The sequence below is a fragment of the Hippopotamus amphibius genome, chromosome 15 (genome assembly GCF_030028045.1).
Source record: "Hippopotamus amphibius kiboko isolate mHipAmp2 chromosome 15, mHipAmp2.hap2, whole genome shotgun sequence".
NCBI lineage: Eukaryota > Metazoa > Chordata > Mammalia > Artiodactyla > Hippopotamidae > Hippopotamus > Hippopotamus amphibius.
Genome location: NC_080200.1, coordinates 8761000 through 8783670, shown reverse-complemented (window position 1 = coordinate 8783670; position 22671 = coordinate 8761000). Strand labels below are relative to the sequence as shown.

Genomic DNA, 22671 nt, shown 5'->3' with positions numbered 1-22671 from the left:
TTTATAAATACAGTTTTGTTGGTGCACAGCCACACCCAATCATTTATGAATTTTCTGTGAGCACTTCTGTGCCACATGGCAGCTGAGCAGTTGCAACAGAGACCATCTGGCCCACCAAGCCTAAAATATTTACTATCTGTCCATTTACCACAAAAGCTTGTAGACCCCTGTCTTAAATGGTGGGTTTAGAAATTTGCACAAAATACAGAGTTAAACTACTGTTTTGGAGGGCTAAGAAAGAAGTATATCAGGCTGACCTGACCTAGAATAGTAAATCCACCCTGCAAATTAGCCCCTAATGTAACTGCTTTAAGGTGTTTAGAGCTATGACAAAGCTCTTGATGGGAGCACTGGGAAGGATACTGCCCTGCCAGGTCATGTAACATGGGCATGCATGAAGAGGGAAAACAGCCTACAATCCTACTAGGCTGGCTGTTTGCTCAGGTTATACTGCCTAGGCTTAATGTCAGGTTGGGTTTTTTTGTTTGTTTTGTTTTTTTGTTTGTTTTTGGTCACGCCATGCAGCATGCAGGATCTTAGTTCCCCGACCAGGGATTGAATCTGGGCCCCCTGCAGAGGAAGCAGGGAGTCCTAACCACTAGACCCCCAGGAAATCCGCCCCCCCCCCCCATTTTTCCTGTCAAATTTCTGCTTCTATTATGGAAGACAAAAGCATTTCCACTTCCATAGTTCACACCTTTGTTAACGTTGTTACACTTTCTGGGGTGATGGAAATATTTTAATATCCTGATTGAGGTGGCGATTATAGGGGTGTATACATTGGTCAGATCTCATCAAACTGTATGTTTCAAATGGTGCATTTTATGTGCAAAGTAAGTTTTGAGACAGAATTATAAAATTAAACATCATTTTTAAAAGAGATAGTCACAGAAACGAGTGCCTATGTGAAAACTGTATTTAAAGATTTCTTTTTTGATAATGGAAATAGAGAGTATGAAAAGAACAGAGATATTTATAAAATACTATAATTCATCAATCAGCACAAACTTCCATTTACTGGAGTTCATCTACTGACTTTGAACATAAGTTATGTGGTTAAAATGCAAAGATTTTGAACTAATGTTGATTCACATTATGTCCTCTTAGTGTATTTTGGCTTTTCAAAATACTACCTGTTGAAAAGGAAAGCACTATGTTTACAAGTCTGTTTGGAAATGTTCAACAAAATTGAGTAGAATTCTTAATAAACATTTATCTCTAGCATTCAAAAATATTAAGAATATATGTTTATACATTTTAATATATAAGCATTTAGAATGATAATTTTAAAATGTAATAAAATATGAAGTGCCTAGGAAGACATCTGACAATAAATGTGCCAGACCTTCATAGGAAAACATATAAAACTTTACTAAAAGTATTAAAGAATGCCTCAATAAATGCAGATACTGAGTTCCTGGCCTGAAAGATTTAATAACAAAAAGATATTGATTCCACCAGTACTGATTCAATGCAATTCCAGACATGAATGATATCAATGTGACTTTCTGTGAAACTCTGCAAGCTTATATGGAAACATAAAAGGCACAAAAGAGACAAGCCACCCTTGAAGAAGGAGACAAGCCACTCTTGAAGAAGAACAAGTTGTAGGAACCTGCCTCTTGGATATTTTTTAAAAATTAGGTATAACATTATTGAAGACAGTGCTATATTGATGTAGGATTAATAACCTGACTAGACCTGCATGGAAGGCCCAGAAACATGAAAACACACACACAAAAAACTTATGGGACCTGGTTTTCTGATTAGAGTTCTAGGAAAATCAGTTCTCTATCAGAGAACTGATTAAATTCCACCCCTTCTGACACTGCATATAAAAATCAATAATGGATAGGAAAATATTTTAGGAGACATTTTAGAAGGATATTTTAGAAACATTTTAGAAGACAAGAGGGTAGACATGTTTATCACTACATGTTACTATCCCAACACAATCGGCCAAAAGACTGCCAGGGACAAAACCTATAGTCTGACAAAGTCAGGTGGTAAACGCTTGTTGCAACCAGGAAGACCACATACCTGAGGAAACTCAGGGTATCCCACCAAACCAAGGAAGACACATGGATATTATAGGAATTGGGGGAAAGGAGAGAGTTTGGGTGAAATTCAAATGAAGTAGTGTTTTGATAGGCTTAAAAAGTAAAGTGATGCTGTGAGTTAAAATAGATCTAACAGAGGTACCAGATGATACTTAGAACTAAACAAAATTTTAAAAACCTTAGCTCAAAACCCATGTAATGTAGCCAAATGGGGTATTCTGAGGGATATCTATGACCTTAAATGCTTATATTCAAAAACACCGACTGAAAATTAATGAGTTAGATTTCCCACCTCAGGATAGGAGCCTGATAAAAGCAATCCCACATTCTTCACATTTGTATGGTTTCTCCGCCACTGTGAATTTCCTCGTGCAGTAGTTTAAGTCCCAGCAGAAGGCTTCCCCATGGTGAAGATATTTACAGAGTTGCTCTCCTGTGAGATCAATGAGGCTTTCCCTGCTTCCACTCCTACACTTGTCTTCACCGTGAGTCCTCACATGTTTCCCATGTGATGAATGACTACAGGAAAGTTCCCCACAGTCGTTGTTGCACTGCTACATATTCCCTCCTGCATGTACCCTCTTGTGGGCAGTCGCCTTAGAGCTCCTATCGAAGGCTTTTCCACAGTCACTGATTTGATGGGGCTTCTCCCCAGTATGGGTTCTCATGTGCATGGTCAAATGCAACTTCCTGCTAAAGGTTTTGCTGTAGCCACTGCACAGATGGTGTTTCTCCCCAGTGTGCACACTCTTATGCACAGTCAGGTCACTGCTCCTGATGAAGGCCTTCCCACAGTCATTGCATTCATATGGTTTTTCCCAAGTGTGCATCCTCTTGTGTACGGTGAGGCTCAAGCTGGATCTGAAGAATTTCCCACACTGGCTACACTTACATGGTGTCTCTCCAGGGTGAGTTCGCTCGTGTGTCCTAAGAGCCGAGCAGCGACTAAAAGCCTTTCCACACTGAGAACATTCATAGGGTTTCTCACCAGCGTGAGATCGCACATGGATCCCAAGGGATGAAGGATAAATAAACACTTTGCCACATTCTTTACATTCATTGCATTTCGCTCCTGTGTAACTCCTCTTGGGCAGAAGAAGGTCAGGATTCCTTCGGATGGCTTTTCCACACAGACTGTGTTCATGGGTCTTCTCTCCAGGTTGAGTTGGTGCCTGTTGATTAAGGGATAAGTGGTAACTAAAGGCTTTCTCACTTTCATTGCACTTGTGGGAATTCTCCCCATACAAAGTGTGTACTGTAAAGAAAGCAGCTTCCTACATTAGGAGTTGCTACCATTTTCAGAGCACACAAACTGAGGGAATACTTGGCCACAAGGTTCCATCATGGCCACATTCATAAGGCTTGCTATATACAGATTTTTTCTTTTTTCTGTTAATTGTTTAAAACAAAAACTGAATTCTGTGTCAATTCTAAGTCACATTTATGGACCTGCTTATTTGTGGGACCTCTCCATGAATCAATATTGAAATCAGTTTAGAATGTTCCCCAAATTCATGACACCCCAAGACTTTCTCCTGAGACACGACTTCTCTTGGGTGAAGGCCACTGGACCCACGTGTCTCCCCAGGTTGTTGTGCTATTCTATCTCAAGGCAGTTCCCCCCTGCAGAGAACCAGCAATGAGCCCTCGTGAGCCTTACCCCTTTCCTGCTGGTAAATAGTTTTTCCCAAACTTTATTCTGCTTGGCAGTGGTCTCTTTGGTTTTAAGTTGAGAATTCTGGTCTGAAATGAAACGGAGGGAAAAACATTTAAGTTCTTGGAGAAATAAATAGTGAGATAAGGTGATTACAAAAAAACAAAACCAGGCCCATGTAGTTTTTTTCATATACTGACCCTAAACATGAGAAGTCAATGTGACAGGAAAGAATGCACCAGCAGTTAAAGACAGACCCGAAGGATTTCAGCAATGTGTAGAATTTGACAAGGATGTGAACAAGGGGTGGAAATGGCAAGTGACTGGCTAAGAAACAATTTTGTTGAGAATGAGATGGCTGCTAATAGTCTGAGAAAGGGCACTGTATCAGGCAAGCAAAGTTTGAGGACAGTGGGAAAACGGGCAAGTAGCACACCTGGAAATGTTCTGGAAAGAGGAAGTAGTGCTCAATACTCTGTAACAACCTATATGGGAAAAGAATCTAAAAAAGAGTGGACATATGTATATGTATAACTGATTCACTTTGGTGTGCAACAGAAGCTAACACAACATTGTAAATCAACTAGACTCCAATAAAAATTAATTTTAAAAAAAAAGAGAAAGCAGGACAGAGCTTTTTCTACGAGCAAGAGTGGGAGAAACAACAAGGATTCACTTGTATAGCACAGGGAACTATATTCAGTGTCTTGTAATAACCTATGATGGTTAAGAATTGAAACCAGAAAAAAAGAAAAAATATATATATCCAAATCACTTTGCTGTACACCTTAAACTAACACAGTATCATAAATCAACTATACGGCAATTAATAAAAAACAAAAGTGGGAGAGAAAAGAGAGAAGGAAAGGAGAGGAAGGGAAGCAGAAGCTTTGAGAGGAAACTCACCCTCACCCCAAGTGGCCGGAGATAATTTCTCCGACAAAAATGACCTTTGAAAAACTCCCTGAAAGGGCTCCTTTTTCCCAGGGCTCACCTGCACAGGTGTCTTGGAGAATTCGCCTCTTCTTGGTCCTCAGCTCCTCCTGGGTGAGCAGGCTGGGCTTGCGGAGATGATACCCTGGCACGTGGGGAAAGACACATGAGGTGGGGGGGTGCGGCGGGGGGTGTGGGGATGAAACAGGAACTACCCCCTAGAGTGGGGCCAACACTTTCAGAAGACAGGCATGTGTGACCCCACGAGCAGAAACATGATGGTACCCAGGACCTCAAACTACCCATCATGCTCTACAGGGATCAGAGATCCTCAGACCTAAGCTCAGAGACACACGTCAGGAGCACGGCAGCTTCCAATCATGACAAACATCACGGTGGTGTAATGGATGAATCTTCATTCTCAAGAGGAAGACACGAGACTAGGGGCTGGTGACTATAGCCCAGGGGTTAGCCACCTGCTTCTGTAAGTCAAGTTTTATTGGAACACAGCCCTGCCTATTTGTTTATATACCATCTGTGGCGGCTTCAGCACTACAGCGGCAGCACTGAGGAGCTGCAACAGAGACCCTAGGGCCCAGTGGGCTGAAAATATTTCCTCTCTGGCCCCTTAAGGAAAAGTGTGCTCACCTCCCCTCTATTATGTCACTCCTTTTTTTTTTTTTCCTTTCTTTTTTTCTTTTCTTTTTTCTTTTTTGGCTGCACTGCGCGGCTTGTGGGATCTTAGCTCCTGACCAGGGATCAAACCCAGGCCCTTGGCAGTGAAAGCGCAGAGCCCTAACCACTGGATCGCCAAGGAATTCCCTACAATGTCACTTCTTAAGGGTGGGCCACGTCTCCTTCTGTGTCACACTCTTCCCAAGAGCTAGAACAGTTCCTGCAACATAGCAGGTGCTTGAGAAAAGTTGGCAGCAAAAAGCGATGCATGAAGCGATGAGGACGACCTCACTCACCCACAGAGGCCAGGTTCCTGTAGTTCTCCAGCATCACGTCTCGGTACAGGATTTTCTGAGCAGGGGCCAGCAGCACCCACTCCTCCCTGGAGAAGTCCACCGCCACTTCCTGAAAGGTTACTGGGTCCTAAAACATCACAGGCATTCAGGTTCCGCCAAGGCCCGTCTCCATCAGTATCCCAGCAGGGCAGGGCGTGAGGAGGACGGCACCAGGGGACTGAGGCTTGCGAAGTGCAGACAGGAAGGCGAGCTTGCCCTCAGTGATCCCATCCAGCCCCATCGATGTATTAGCTCTTCAACATGGTTGCACTTTCCTCTCCAACTAGTCTGTGAACCCCATCTGGCCTGGGTCCCCTTGGTCAGGCGCTGCACAGCCCTGAGCTCCTAGCGGCCTGGGAGGAATACTTAGTAAATGAATGAGTGATGTCCCCAAGAGTTCCTGAGACAAAGTGGTCTCATAGCCTTTCTCAGTTTTCTGTCACAGCCCAGAAGTGACTATACTGAAAAAAGTTCATCAATACTGAGGCAACGAGAGCATTCTCTGGGAAGTCCCTTAGCCACCATTAGAGGAAGGGTGGGGAGAAGTCCAGGTGGGGTGTGAGGCTCTAGGCCACCCATGCTCAGAGAAGGGAGATGCCAAGATGGATGGAGGGGGATTTCCAGTTACCTGTGACCAGGTGGTCAGCAGCTCTGGAGCCATCCCTTCCTCCTCCATGTTCCCCTCCTGGCAACAGGTGGGTGCTTGAGCAGGCATAGCTAGAAGACAAGAGAGGGGCCGTGAGAGACGGGCCATGCCTAGATTCCACCCTGTACAAGCCTGGACGCTGCTTCACGTGACCTTGTAGGAAGCAAAGCACATGCCCACCCACCCACCCACAGGCAGATTTCCTAAAAGGCCAGGGAGGTCCTGTCTCTCTCACAATCAGAAAAGAGGCCTGTGGCCTTGCTGCCCACAGGGAAGGCTAGTAAACTCCTGTGACTGTTGAGGGTACCTAAGCTTCAGAACAGTTTTGCAAGTTGATTACCCAGGTTCATAAATCAAAAACAAGGAGAATTCCCTGGTGGTTAGGACTCGGCACTCACTGCCGAGGGCCTAGGTTTAATGCCTGGTCAGGGAACTAAGATCCCACAGAGTGGTGAAAGGAAGGAAAGAAGGGAAAGAAAGAAGGGGGGGGGGGGGAGGGGGGAGGGGGGAGAGCGAGAGAGAGAGAAAGAAAGAAAGAGAAAGAAGAAAGAAAAAGAACGAACGAACGAAAGAAAAAGAAAGAAAGAGAAAGAAAAGAGAAAGAAGGGGAGAGAGAAGGGAGGGAGGGAGGAAAGAAAAGAAAGAAAGGAAGGGAGGAAGAAAGAGAGAGACAAAGAAAGAGAAAGGGAGGGAGGGAGGAAGGAAGGAAGAGAGAGAGAGACAAAGAGAAAGGGAGGGAGGAAGGAAGGAAGGAAGAAAAGGAATAATGCAATATTATCCCCCAAATATCTCAAACCCTAAAAGGCACCAACCCTAAAAAGCAGACTCAGGGGCTCCCAGGGCTTCACCCCCACCTCACTCTGGCCTTTGGAAGCCCTGGAGGAAGAGGGTCTTGGGAAAATAGTGGCCAGGGCACGATCTAGCTCCGGGAGGGGGCTCAAGGGCGAGGAAGGCCCATGTGGGAGTGGCTGGACTTGGTGACTGGGGTGTCTACGGAGGAAAGTGGGGGGAAAGGGGGGCAGAGAGACCAGGAGCTGAGTCAAGATGAGGGCAAAGGAGTGTCTGGATTTACACCTCATGACTAGCTTAGAGGAAGAGTTTTGCACGAAGAGTGTTCTGTTCCTATTTATACTTTTTTAAGATCACAGGACAGAGCTGGGGAGAGCAAGAATAGAAGCAGAGGGCTGGTGAGGGGCAGCAGCAGGGCCCAGGATGCCTTGGAAGAGGCCAGGAACAGCAGAGACAATTCTCAGTGATTAGTATGGTATACGTATCAGAGGAAACATCAAACGACTTGCTAGGGAATTAGACTGAGGAGGAAGGAGGGATGGGGGAGACCCGCAGCCAATGAGATAAGGTAGAGAAACCAAGGAAGGATCACTGGATCCTTTATATTGACATGTTGAACAATTTTTTTTTTGGAAGGGGGCGATGCATACCACATGGATTGTGGGATCTTAGTTCCCCCAGGCCCACGACAGTGAAAGCACTGAGTCCTAACCACTGGACCTCCAGGGAATTCCTGACAATGCTGAACTTTATGCCTGAGCCCTGCAGTCCTAGAAAACAGCATGGGACTTACCTGTCGGTCCAGTGGTAAGACTCCGTGCTCCCAATGCAGGGGGCACAGGTTCAAGCCCTGGTCGGGGAACTAAGATCCCACATCCCACATGGCATGGCCAAAAAAATAAAATAAAATAAAAATACTTTAAAAAAAGAAAGAAAAGAAAATAGCAATGGGTAAGAAATCCCCCCAACCCTTTGTGCCCTGCAATGAAATACCCTTCCCCACACAGCTTAGGTAAGACCCAAGGACGACCCCTTTGTTTACTTATGACAAGGCCAGGCAGAGACTGTCCAAATTCCCAATATCTGTCTCGTGAATAAGTAGCTGAACTTTCTGTCCCCCCTGAACAACCTGGACAAAACTTCACCAAACTTCAATCAGGCTTCTCCCTACCACTGAACTTTGGCCCACCCCTGAGCCTGGAAACCAGCTGTCCTCCCCGACAAACTACATTTTCACCCTGTCCACTCATCCCACTTCCCAGCCTTGTTTACTCTTTCTAATCAAAGAAAAGCCTGACCCTAGGGTGGGAATGTTTGGCCTACAGTAAGTCTCTCCTTACAATGCTAATAAACTGGGTAAGTGATGGCCATTACTTGAGACAGAAAGGTTACGGAGGGGCAAGTTTCTTCAAGGTGAGGTTTGGCAGAGACATATATATATATAACTATATATTTTATAAATAGTTATAATATATATAGTTATAATATATATAAATAGTTATATATAATAACATATGAAAATTATTATGTATAGATTATATATACTTTGCATGTATATATTTAACCAATAGCACATTTTCCCATCAAATTAAAAGGGGTATACACCACAGAAAGCTCAGGCACTAGCGAACATGGGAGCATGAATGGTGGGGGTAACTATCCCTCTGACCACTCTCTCCCCATTCCTTGGCAAAAGAGGAGGGGGCTGGAGGTTTCAGAAAGGTAAAGGAAATCTCCTTTCGGAGCAGGGCCACCCCCACAAGGCATGCTCCTCCACAGAGAGGCTTGATAGAGCAGAGAGGTTCTTTTTTCAAGAGAGATATCAAGGCCTGTTCTTGGGCTCGTGGGAATGACAGGGGTTGGGGGGAATAACTTCAAAATGTGGTAGACCAGCAGCCTGAGACAGGACTTCCAGGGAGTCCAGGTTCAGGCAGCCATCTGCCCTCAGCACCCAATAGACAAACTGTCTTAGCCACAGATGACAAAGGTGACCAGGGGCCTGTGGCAGTTGGGACTGTGCTGGGGATGTTTGGAATTTATGTGCACAAAAATTTCAAATATTCCCATGCCTTCAAACCAGCAACTTGTAGGATTGTAGCCAAGAGAAACCCTGGCACCTGTGCACCTGCGCAGATATAGATCGATAAATAGATGTGTGTGGGGGGGTGTGTGTGTGTGTGTGTATTCAAACTTGTTTACTACAAACTGTTTATAATGGGTAAAAACCGGAACCAACCAAAACATCCAGTACAGTATAGCAAGGGGCTAAAGAACTACCAGATATTTGTATATGGGATATGATTAGGGTGTTTAAAACAAAACAAAAAAACGAAGGTAAAGTATAAAAACATTTACATAATTTATAAAATACATATGTGTATTAAAAATGATTGCAAGGTGAAGGCTTAGACTAGATATTTCTCCAAAGAAAATATATAAATGGCCAATAGGCAAAAAGATGCTCAACATCAGTAATCATTAGGAAAATGTAAATCAGAACCATAATGAGATACTACTTCATACCCATTAGGATGGTGGAAGGAAGGAAGGGAGGGAGGAAGAGGGAAAAGAGAGAAAGGAGAAATAATAAGTGTTGGAGACGATGTGGAGAAATTGGAACTCTTGTGCATTGCTGGTGGGAACATGAAATGGTGCAGCCACAGTAGAAAAGTGCAGCGGTTCCTCAAAAACCTTAACACAGAATTACCTTAACACAGATGCAGCAATTCTATTTCTGGCTACACACACCCGAACGAATTGAAAACAGAGACTCAAACGGATAGCTGTACACTAATAGTCACAAACAGTCACAACAGCACTATTCACAATAGATGAAAGGTAGAAACAGCCCAAATGTCCATCAGCAGGTGAATGGATAAACAAAATGTGTATACCTGCAGTGGAATATTATCCAGCCTTATAAAGGAATGAAATTCTGACATGCTACAACGTGGAACAATTTAGAAAACATTATGTTAAGTGAAATAAGCTGGACACAAAAGGACAAACGTATGATTCCACTTATCTGAGGTATATAGGTAGCAGTCAACTTCATAGAGAAAGAAAGTGGAACACGGTGCCAGGGTCTAGGAGTTAGGGTTCTGGGGAGTTATTGTTTAATGGGTACAGTTTCAGTTTGGGAAAATGAAAAAGTTCTTGAGATGGATGGCAGGGATGACTGCACAACAGTGTACAATGTACTTAGTGCTACTGAAAAGTACCCTCAAAAAAGGTTAAAAGGTAAATTTTATGTTATATATAGTTTACTACAATTTAAAAAAAACTGCAAAGCTGTACCAACATTGGTAACACTGGGACCCTCTGGAGAAGAGCAAGACACTGTTTCACGTGCACCTGGCAGGAGAAATGTGAAGGGAAATGTTGATAATTTTACTTTACACTTTCCTGAATTATTTTGATGTTAAACAAGATATCCACACATTAATTGCATAACTCAGAAAAATTAAACTGTCAAGTACAAACAAAAATGGTGTACGGGGACTTCCCTGGTGGTCCAGTGGGTAAGATTCCACACTCCCAACGCAGGGGGCCCAGGTTTGATCCCTAGTCGGCAAACTAGATCCCACGTGCATGCCACAACAAAGAGTTCATGTGCCGCAACTAAGAGGTCCGCAGGTCACAACTAAGAAGTCCACGGGCCACAACTAAGAAGTCTGCATGCCTCAACTAAGAAGTCCACATGTCGCAACAAAGACCCTGGTTGCCACAACTAAGACCTGACACAGCCAAAATAAATAAGTTAATTAATTTAAAAAAATGATGTATGTAGCTGAAGCATCACCTCTGCACACAGGTAACCTTACAGATCAAAGGGATTTTTGCTCTCTCACATACACGCACACACCAAGTGTCTTCTACTTGAAGCCCTGGCAACAGCAGTTGCTAGAGACTCTCGTTCCTGACTGCAGATTCATACTTCACCTATTTCCCATCCTTCTTTCCAACCAAAAGAAGAGCCCTTTTATATTTTATTGAAGTATAGTTGATTTACAATGTTGTGTTAATTTCTCTGTACAGCAAAGTGATTCAGTTATACATGTACATATTATTTTTCATATTCTTTTCCACTATGATTTATCACAGGATATTGAATATATAGTTCCCTGTGCTCTAGAGTAGGACCTTGTTGTTTATCCATCCTATATATACTAGTTTGCATCTGTTAATCGCAAACTCCCAATCCATCCCTTCCCCACCGCCCCTTCCCCTTGGCAACCACAAGCCTGTTCCCTATGTCTGTGAGTCTGTTTCTGTTTCGTAGATAGGTTCGTTTGTGTCATATTTTATATTCCACATATAAGTGATATCATATGGTATTTGCCTTTCTGGGAGAGCCTTTTTAATCAAACAACTATTTAGCCTCATGAAACGCATATGTTTACATTATTCTATCATTAGAAATAGTGTGAAGCAAACATTATTGTGCACTATAGGCAACATAATTTTAAGCTGCATAGAATGTGCCTAAGTTGTAGCCCGTAAGTAGCATGTCCCACCTGGAAGATTCCAACATTTTCCAGACTGGTTCCTCTGCCCCCTTTTATCTCTGCGTCTAAGAGATGATAATCCTCCATAGGGTCGACAGAATTCTCTTGGGGAGGAAGAAAGCCCACAGGTCTGATTAGGCCCCTTCCCTTAAGGAGTTAAGAACTTCTAGAATACCTCCTCCAATCACAGCGGGGAAGACCCTCCCACATCTGGCTCCAGGCAGCCTTCCAACACCTGCCCAGCCCTCCCTGTCATGAATGCTTGCTAAAGAATGACTGGGAGGCAGACCAGGGTCCTTCTGGTCTCAGTGCTGCATTATGGGGGCGAAACTCTCTCCTGAGAATTTGCAAACGCAAGTCCACTTCCCTTGGGTATCAGGCCAAATTCACAATACTTCTGTGGTCCAAAACATCTCAAGCAGGGAACTGACATGAGCATATGCACGTTACCTCCAGAATAGCTCAGCTCCCACCAGGTCATAAGAGTCCTACCCATGGATTCCCCAAACCCACGCTGACAGTGAAAAGTTCCATGTCAAGGAGGCACCAGATAATAATAAGGAGCCCATCTCATTCATGCGCATAAATGCAAACAAAAAGAAGTAGCACACTGAATGTATATTAGTAAAAGGTACAAATAAAAAATGTATAAATAAATGTAAAAAATGTAAAAAATAAAAATGTAAAAACTAAATAATACAAATATAAATAACATAAAAATATAAATGTAAAAAGGTTTAATTTTAAAATGTAAAAAATAGATAATACATAATATAAATATAAATAAAATATTTAAGTGTATAAATAAAAATGTATAAATATAAAATGTAAAAATAATATAAAAATATAAAATAATACAAATAAAAAATATAAGTAAAAACCAGATAGATAAAATGTATAAATAAATGTAACATGTAAAAAAAAAAGTTTAAAATGTATAAATAAAAATAAAAGATAATCTACCACAACTACACAGGGATCCAAGTCAGGTTTAGTATTTTTTTTTCTTTTTTTTTTAATTTATTTTTTTTAAAATTTTTGGCTGTACCACCACATCATGAGGGATCTTAATTCCCCAACCAGGGGTCGAACCAGCACTGCATTAGGTGGAAGCTCAAGTTTTAATGGCTGGACTGCCAGGGAAGTCCCAGGTTTAGTATTTTTAAAAAAACCAATTCATGGAACTGGCAACATTAATAGACTGAAGCAGAAAAATCATATGATCATCTCAATAGATTCAATAAACATATCTGATAAATTCACTACCTATTCAGTGACTTAAAAAAAAAGTAATGGGGGGCTTCCTAGGTGGCGCAGTGGTTGAGAATCCGCCTGCCAATGCAGGGGACACGGGTTTGATCCTTGCTCCAGGAAGATCCCACATGCCGCGGAGCAACTAAGCCCGTGTGCCACAACTACTGAGCCTGCACTTTAGAGCCCGTGAATCACAACTATTGAGCCCATGTGCTGCAACTACTGAAGCCCACGCACCTAGAGCCCAAGCTCTGCAACAAGAGAAGCCACAGCAGTGAGAAGCCAGCACACCACAACAAAGAGTAGCTCCCACTCACCGCAACTAAAAAGAAAGCCCGGACACAGCAAAAAAGACCCAACACAGCCAATGAAAAAAAAAAAAAAAGTAATGGGGATATGTGTATAAATACAGCTGATTCACTTTGGTGTACCTCATAAGCTGGTACAAGAGTGTAAAGCAATTATATTCCAATAAAGAGCTTTAAAAAAAAAAAAAGTAAGCAAGAGAAGAAGGTAACAACCTCATCAGAAAGGTTTTCTTTTTTAAAAACCTACACCTTCCAGAATATGGTAACTGAACTGAGGTTATGAAAGAGAATGCCTCTAAGAGACACATGCTGGGACTTCCCTGGTGGCACAATGGTTAAGAATCCGCCTGCCAATGCAGGGGACACAGGTTCGATCCCTGGTCCAGGAAGATCCCACATGCCTCAGAGCAACAAAGCCCGTGTGCAACAACTACTAAAGCCCATGAGCCACAACTACTGAAGCCCCGGCACCTAGAGCCCACACCCACAACCAGAGAAGCCACCACACTGAGAAACCCACACACCGCAACAAAAAGTAGCCCCCGCTCACCACAACTAGCAAAAAGGCTATGCAAATAGCAATGAAGAACCAACGCAGCCAAAAAGAAAAAGAGAGAGAGAGAGACACACATGCTGAGATCTTTGGAGGTAAAGGGTTATATTACTTCTGCAACTTACTCTCAAATTGATCCAACAAAAAATAGTAATTATTATACGTATATAGAGAGCTACAAGAAATGTGGCAAAACATTAACAAATGCTGAATCTAGACAAAGAGCAAATGGGATTCATTGTCCTATTCTTACAATTTTTTACTCTGTAAGCTTCAAATGCTTTCCAAATGAAAAGAAAACAAAAAAGGGAACCATAACTTACTGGTGACAAGGTGAAAAATTTCCCTTTGAAGTCTGAAGAGAGACAAGGATGGCAGCTGTCACCACTTTACGTCGTGATGGTGCTGGAGGTCCCCATCAGGGCAGTAAAGCTGAAAAAGAAAAGAAAAGAATACTTTGAGGACTGGAAAGGGAGAAACACATTATTCACAGATGAAGGTGGTATGTATAAAAAATCCAAAAGCATATACAGGTCAATTATCCCACTTAAATAGCTTTTTTAAAATATATACATTTATTTATTCATTCATTCATTTATTTATCGGCTGCATTGGGTCTTTGTTGCTGCACACAGGCTTTCTCTTCATTGTGGTGCGAGGGCTCCTCATTGCAGTGGCTTCTCTTGTTGTGGAACACAGGCTCTAGGCACGTGGGCTTCAGTAGTTGTGGCTCATGGGCTCTAGAGTGCAGGCTCAGCAGTAGTGGCGCACAGGCTTAGTTGCTCTGAGGCATGTGGGATCTTCCTGGGGCAGAGATCGAACCCATGTCCCTTGCATTGGCAGGTGGATTCTTAACCAGTGCGCCACCTAGGAAGTCCCTAAAAAGCTTTTTTAATTTAAAAAATTTGTACAGGATACAAAATACACGAAAGTTACAAAAACCAATTGTAATGTTATGTGACACTTTTATATAAATATTTCAACGTCACTCACAAGTCTATCTTGTCTATCAAGTCTATCTTGTCCCCTGAAGCAGGCCCTGTGCCAGGTTCAAAGTAAGAAACATAGGTTTGTCCCTGTGTAAATACAGTGGTGTCGGCAAAGGGAAGCCCAAGTGCCCCAGTTGGGACTAGAGTGAGATGGCTGGGAGCCCACAGGTGTGTGGATATCCTCCTAGCTGCCACAGGGACAAGCAACTGTCGCCACTGGGGGGGGGCGGGGAATGGGCCCTGTGCCCCCAATTCCTTAGGTCCTCAGCCCATGGAGACAGTGAGGGGAACATTTGTGGCAGAGGTAATAATTCATGCTCTCCTTGTTCACATTCTGTACAATGAACAGTCAAAACTTTCACAAACACACAAACTCTATTTAGATCTATTATACACATATAATACATAGATCCAAATATCTATCCATTTCAGATTGAATATGAGCCATTTTTAACCTTTTCCCCCATTAGAAATAAGGAAACCTCGTGCTATGTTTCCATAGCATCTCACAGCCATGTGCCACCCCAAAGGCTACTCCATCAGTATAAATGTTTGTGGTTTTGTCCTCAGATAAAGTACAAGCCAGAGTAAAAGCATATAATTCAGCCTGTTGCACCAAAGAAACCATAGGTAAAGGTGTTGCCTCAATGATACCAAAAGGAGTTGCAATATTTAAGCACAATATTTACCATTTTCTCCCTTTAAATAAGAACCATCCACACACCATGAAAAGTCTGCCTTAGTTGGAGGAGTCTCCCATAAATTATTATGCGGAGTCAAAAGGTGATCTGTCAGGATTAGGCAGTTGTGAGGGATTTCCTCAGTGAAGCAGGGGAGAAGAGTAGCAGGGTTGAGGTTAGTACAATGTGAGAGTTAGGTGAGGAGCAGTTAGCAAGAGGATTTCATAAGAGGTGAGGCAGCTGATTGAAAAGTGCTGTCTGAAAAGAAATTAAAAGGGTTTAGACTGCATGGGGTACAAAGATGGTTAAAGGGGGTCCCATGATCATCTCTTCAGTGGCTTTAGCCAGAAGGGCAGTGGCAGGAATGGCTCTCATTCCATGGGACTAGTCCATGCCACAGAGTCCAGCTGTTGGCTATAATACCTCAAGGGTGGGACTTCCCTAGTGGTGCAGTGGTTGAGAATCCGCCTGCCAATGCAGGGGACATGGGTTCGATCACTGGTCCGGGAGGATCCCATACGCCACAGAGCAACAAAGCCCATGCACCACAACTACTGAGCCTGCACTCTGGAGCCCAAGAGCCACAGCTACTGAGCCCATGTTCCACAGCTACTGAAGCCCACAGGCCTAGAGCCCATGCTCCACAACAAGAGAAACCACTGCAAAGAGAAGCCTATGCACCACAAGGAAGAGTAGCCCCCGCACTCTGCAAGTAGACAAAGCTCGCACAGGAACGAAGACCCAATGCAGCCAATAAATAAATAAATAAATTTATATTAAAAAAAAAACATCCCATGGGTCAGTGACAGGCCCCATGGTTTTGGGTGAGTACTCCAAGGGCATTCCCCTCCTTCTCACATACAGAGAGAAAAAATGGAAGCTGATGGTTAGCATATCCAAGCTTTTCTTTAAGGCTTCAAAAGCTGTGTCATCTTCATATATATACTACCAACTGTAAAATAGATAGTCAGTGGGAAGTTGTTGTATAACAAAGGGAGTCTAACTCGAGGATGGAAGATGCCTTAGAGGACTGGGGCAGGGAGGGTGGGGGGGACTCGAGGGGGGGGTAGTCAAGGGAGGGAGGGAATACGGGGATATGTGTATAAAAACAGATGATTGAACTTGGTGTACCCCCAAAAAAATAAAAAAATAAAAAAAATTTAAAAAGTCATGAGAAAAAAAAAAAAGCTGTGTCATCTTGATCTCCCCAGTTAATGGGGTCAGGTTTGCAGGTTTTCAATAAAGCGTTATATGGGCTGAGCCATAAAAGAGAAATTTGGAATCCAGTTTTGACAGTAGCAAGCTGGCCTGAGAAAACCTCGTAACTGGCTCTTAGTCTTAGGTTTCCGGAAGTTCAGGATGCCACAAAGCCTATCTGCATCCAAAAGTAGCCCTTCTTCCAAGATCAGGTGCCCTAAATACCAAACCTGAGTTTGAGCAAACTGCAATTTTTCTTTGAAGATTTTATGTCCCTTTAAGGCCAAAAGTTTTAGCATGAGGATGCTGTTTTCCTGGGAGGAAGCCATACTCTTGCCCACCGCCTTGGCTGTTGAGCATTTCCAGCTTGACTCCCCACAGGCTAAAGGAAACCACCTCACTGCTACTTCCTCCCAAAACACTGCTCTCAAAGGAACCAATGGCCAAATCTCAGTCATGGTCCAAAGGGACACTCCCCAAAATAACAATCTAGAAAAATTGACTAGAAATGCCCAACAATTGGTCCCAGAAAAGAAAAAAATATATATATATTGATCTAGTAACTGTTGGTTCAATAAAAAGAAAGAACTATGGTTTGGGCCAAAAAACAAACTGGTCCTACTAGAAATTCTAAGGTTCCCACTCCTTACCACTGTACATGCACTGAACCATTGGTCCACTGACACAGTGATAGCACACATGAACCATTATTGGTGGGGAAATATTAAGAAGGCCACAAAGACTGCCTACCTCGCATGCCCGGCTGCCCAAACTACAATACAGGGAAACCTGTTCACACTGCTCCTGGACATTTTGAATTGCCCAATGGATCATGTGAGGTTTAGCAAATGGATTTCATGCAGCTGCCCCCATCTCACGGCTATAAATACGTTTCAGTCATGGTCTGTATGTTTTCTCACCAGACCAAAGCTTTCCCCTGTAGACAGGTCACTGCTGCTTCTGTGGCTAAAATTTTGTTGGAAAGATTCTCTCTCCCTGGGGAACTTCTCTCGAACTTCCTAATAGTGATCAAGGAACCCAGCTCACTGGTCAGGCACTTTGGCAAGTCTGTGCTGTTTGGCCGGTTTTACAACATTTTCACTGTGCTTACCATCGTCAGTCCTCAGGGTCAGTCCTCAGGGTTAGTCGTATAGAAGACCCTCAGAAAACCCTGGCCCAAAGCATTGTCATTGGTCCTTCTAAATCTCAGGTCCACCCCTAAAGCTATCTGCTGGCACGGCAGAACTTCCACTCCCCCCAGCTTTTCCAGCAGGAAATAACCTCCAGCCAGCAGCAACTTGCCCCTCAACCTCCATGCCCCTTCCCACCATCCCCAGGTGTCCCAGACCCCAGCCTGCAAGGCTTTCTGCCAACACCCTCTCTCGGAAAGCCTTATGCAACTGCCTCTCTGAGCCACCTGATCTTCTCCATCCAAAAATTTTCTCCTTTCCCTCCATGAGGGACCCAATTTGCATCATTAAGTATCATTAGGTAGAGTCCAGCCCCCAGGGAGAGGTGGATGGAAGGTGGGAGCCCAGAGGAAAAGAAAGAAGAGATCCTGGCTATCCTCAGGCCTGAGGGTCAAATTAGGTTGGGTGGGGGGGTTCCCCATGTCAGCAATGGAGAATCTCAGAGGACGAGTCCAATTGCAGGGGACCTCCTTTGGTGCACTGGGTGGTGGTGGTGGCATGCGCTGGCTGAGTGCTCAGGATGAGGCAGGAGACAGATGGGCCTCCAGGGCAAACAGCAGGAGTTTGTTCCCTGTAAATTGATACTCTGAGACAGAAATAAGAGGACAATTGAGAGAAGAGGCGGGGCCCTGCCCAGATAGAAGTTAAGAGACCACAAATTCCTCATTCTCAAGTCCGGAGACCTCCCCCAACTACACATGCGCACAAAGCCTCCTTGGAAGTCGAAAGGGGAGTGATGCCAAGTGGCCAAACCTACCCATAGGCCTCTTTGGTGGAATCCATCTTGGTTAAGAGATGCGCGTGCACACACAGGAAAATCCCGAGATACAACAAACATGGGCTCTGAACCAGGCAAGTCAAAATGACTGGTCAAAGGAAACATGGACGAAATGCCCCATGAAAGTGATTCAAACTGCCATGAAGGTGCGACTCTCTCTCTGAGTCCGCCCATGCATCTATCCACACGGTACTTTTTTCCCTAATAAATACTTTACTTGTTTCACTGCTTTCCATCTTTGTGGGAATTCTTTTCTGCAAAGCCATGGGGCCAGGGCCTTGTCACTGATCACTGGTCTAGTGGCTAGGATTCGGTGCTCTCACTGCTGCGACCCGACCTCAATCACTGGCCCGGAACCAAAACTCTGCTTCAAGCCGCTGCAGGCCGAGGCCACGAGATATCAAGGAGAGGCCCTGGGGTGGTTGCAAAATGGACCATAGATCTTCTGGTCTTTTGTTTACAAACACACATGCTGGGGATAACACTGATATGTTTCCTGGGAGGAATCTTCATGGGGAACTTATTTTTCATAGCTTGGCCATCAAATCTCTTTAATTTCTCCACTGGTTTTCTATCTAGTGCAATTACAACAATTGTCAATTTTTCTCAATCTCCCTTGTAATTAGGAGAACAGTACTATTAGGGGAAACAGATTGTAACCGTCCACGCTGGCCAGGCAGACAGTAACAATTTGCATGAGTTATTTTACGACACGGAACTAACAAGCCACCACCAACCAGAAGAATACAGGAAAGAAAAGGAAACCCCAGTCCACATGTCCTACCCACCTCCCAGAATTCTCACCAGAATCCATCTTGGCTGAGAGATGAGCACGCCACCGGAAAGGACCCTAAGTCAGAGTGATTGGCCAGAGACAACCTGGAAACCCATCCCATCACCATAAAACCAGAGACTGCGAGCCACGTAGCAGAGCAGTTCTCCTGGGTTCCCTTACCCTCCTGCCCTCCACCCGGGCGCCCCTTCCCAATAAAGTCTCTTGCTCTGTCAGCGCGTGTGTCTCCTCGGGCAATTCATTTCTGAATGTTAGACAAGAGCCCCCTCTCTGGCCCTGGAAGGGATCTTCCTTCCTGCAGCAGTACTGTATATTTTATGTATGTTATGTGTTTGTTGCTCGGACTCTCGCCACAATTCTAGCACAAGCATGTAGTAAGTGTTCTTCATCCTTTAGTAAATAAACGAGTAAATGAAGGAGCGACCCAATCCTCTGATGCCACTTCCTACACTTCTTTCAAATCCTTTTACTTCTTTCCTATCCCTAGACTTATTCTCTCGCCACCACTCCTTCTCTAGTGCTTCCTGAAGTCTATTCCTGATCCAGGAGCTGGAATGTCCTAGCTAAATCACAAATGGAATCGCATCACATCCCTGCTTCAAACTCTTCAGGAAATTCCAATTTCCTTAAAGTCCCAACTTGTCCTGCTGTAAGTAGATAGGGTGGGGGAAGGGGGTTGTCCCCAGAGAGAGAGAACCAGGTATGGCTTTCTCAACATGAAGCCGGTTTTGGCCTAAGCCATTTTGTGATCTAAGCCCAGCCACAAAGCTTGCCCAAGAACAGCTGTCAGTAATTAATGATTTTAAGGGACGTGAGGGAACTCAAGAACAAAGGAAAGGTAGTCAAGAAATAGTAGTTCAGCTGTAAAACTGTTGCAATGCAAATAGAAGTGACTGTTCTTTTTCCTCTTGAGAGCAAAGAAAACTAAGAGAACTTCAAACAGGCTAGAGGAGAAAGATAACCTGGCCTGAAAGAGTGAAACAATCTTGGTTATTCTTTAGCTGTTACTACTAACAAACACTTGTAGCTAGACTTGTCCTTCACTAAGCTGATCACTCTCAGATTCCATACAAATTACACCTTGCACCTGGCATTTCTTCCCCGCTACACTCCCTTGTAGCACTCTTCATTTCAAAAAGAAGGGCATGGGCCGATAACTTCAGGGACACCAGACCCGGTTGCTGCGCTGCCTGATGCCAACTTTGGCCATGAATTTGCAGAAGAAAAGAATGCTAGATCCTCACCACCTGGACTCTTATCATTTACCCAGACTGCGAGCCCCACATATAAAATCTTCCCCGACTCCCGAGGAACGGGCAGCACAGTTCTTGAGGCGCTAGCCTGCTGTGTCTTCCCTTCTGCCTGGTAGAAAAACAGAGCCATCTCTCTCTTCCTTCAAAATCTCTGTCTCCGTATTTCTATTTGGCTTCGGTGCACAGAGTAGCCGTTATGACAGCAACAAAACGGAGCCCCAGTCCCTCCTCAAGGGATATACATAACAATCCCCCAGGTGGAGGATGGTAAGTACATGCAGAGACCCCCGACAGGTCAGAACCTAAGGAAAGATATTGTTGATCTTTTCTAAGCCCTGTGACTTCAAGCAACTAAAGCCTGGATTCTGGCAACCTTTGCCCCAATTCTATGCTGAATTCTTTTCTGCTCAAGCCCCTTCATGAATATACACATATCCTTAGCTTAAAACTTGCCCAGTTTTGCTGTTCAAGGAGACACTGCTTTGGGCAAGATCCCAGTGTTCGCCTTACTGGCAGCAAGAAATAAATCCTTCCTTCTCCTGCTCTTTGGCTTGGTCCTTTGGCTACACACTCAGATTTCAGGTAACCCAGGCAACCTAAATTTCAAGTAACACTCACTGCCTCCCTCTCTTAACACTCTCTACCTCCCAGGCCAGGTCTCTCTTCCATTCAGGCAACACACCAGACTCTGTCCTGCTTCTGGTATTCTGCACTTTCTTCCACCTCTCAAAACCCCTCCTTCTTCCACAGCCTCTGCCTAGCTCTGTCTTCCTTATCTTTCAGTTCTTAAACATCAGTGCCTCCTAATAGGTCTTCCCTGTCTGTAATTAAGAGTAATTAAGCTCTTCTGCTATAGGCCCTAACATCACTTTCACATCTGCTTCTGCTCTCAATAGCCTACTCTGGGGACAGCACCAGGGCACTTTTTATTGTCCCTGTGCCCATGCATGGACCTAGGTCTGGCTCATACCTGGCACCACATGAGTTTTGCTAAGTGCCCTGGAAAATGTGCGGTTACAGCTAGATTGAGAAGGATCCAATAGAGATACAACACAAACAACACAGGAATTAACTTAAATGCCTGTCCACAACATAAACCACCCGTGTTGTTTCTGAAACTTTTAAGAAAAATTCTTAAGGAAAAGGTAAGATGTGAGACATATTTTCAGAAACAAGGAGCCTATGCTGCTGGATTTCCTCCAGAATTATTTTTCCTCCAATTTCTTACCTATGAGTTTTTAACGTCACTGGAAAAACCCACTTGGTCAAACCACATCTCGTTTAAGGTTAGTAAATTCGATTTTCTGCGACTCATATTAGGAAAGCTGCTTCCTCCCTTTTCCGGGAGAGTCCTTCTGTTTTTAAGAAATACAATCTCATGTATTTCACTTATACTTTGGATTCCTGTCACGCTTTAACTGCAAGTATATGGCACCAAAATCCCTTTTAATAATATCAATATTAAGAAATCCCTATATTTTTAAACTCTGAGGCGATCACAGCCTCTGAAGGAGAGTTGGAGCTGACTTGGAAAGTAAAGAGCTGAGTAATCTTACTTGAACTGTAAGACCTGTTATTTACGTTTTCACTTTTCCTCTTTCGTTTTATTTTCTTTATTACGCTTGCTTATTTACACTCACCCTAGAATCCTGAGAGTATTTTTCCAAACGAATTTATCAAACATAAATAACTGAAAAAAAATTATCTTAAAACCTCACCTCGATGCCGCTCACAAAAGCAAAAGCCACAGGTAAAATTCTGTACAAGGAAGGCTGAAAGGGAGCACCTTGACCAAACCTCACGGGAGCCTCTCACCTGAAAAACCGACAAAATGCCCAGGTCACGAGAACGGAAGGACACGCGGACTAAAGGTCAACGCCAGCTCGACTCCCGGTCGCTCGAGACCCGCCTCCGGAGGTCCAGGGCCCCGCCCTCGCCTAGACCCCGCCTCCTAGAGCTCTACGAAGACGCCGAGACCCCGCCCTCCCGAGCCAGGCCTCCCCGCCCTTACCGAGACCCCGCCCCTCGGAGCCCGGTCTCCCCGCCTTCGCCTAGACCCCGCCCACCCAAGCCCTG

General features: G+C 44.1%; 1 protein-coding gene across 3 annotated transcripts; it reads right to left on the bottom strand.

Moving 5' to 3' along the window:
* Positions 1-1381: 1381 nt before the first annotated feature.
* ZNF177 (zinc finger protein 177) lies at positions 1382-22430 on the bottom strand. 3 transcript variants are annotated; one of them, XM_057710376.1, is made up of 7 exons: positions 22411-22430; positions 14039-14147; positions 6286-6374; positions 5619-5745; positions 4709-4792; positions 3721-3803; positions 1383-3232 (listed from the first exon to the last, which is right to left on the bottom strand). In XM_057710376.1, the coding sequence occupies exons 3-7, from the start codon at positions 6370-6372 to the stop codon at positions 2615-2617; spliced, it is 999 nt and encodes a 332-aa protein (XP_057566359.1). In that variant the 5' UTR covers positions 6373-6374; positions 14039-14147; positions 22411-22430; the 3' UTR covers positions 1383-2614. The 3 variants fall into 3 exon arrangements, with proteins under 3 accessions (XP_057566357.1, XP_057566359.1, XP_057566358.1); XM_057710375.1 differs by having other exon boundaries at positions 22314-22425; XM_057710374.1 differs by lacking the exons at positions 14039-14147; positions 22411-22430 and having other exon boundaries at positions 1382-3232; positions 6286-6443.
* Positions 22431-22671: the final 241 nt, after the last annotated feature.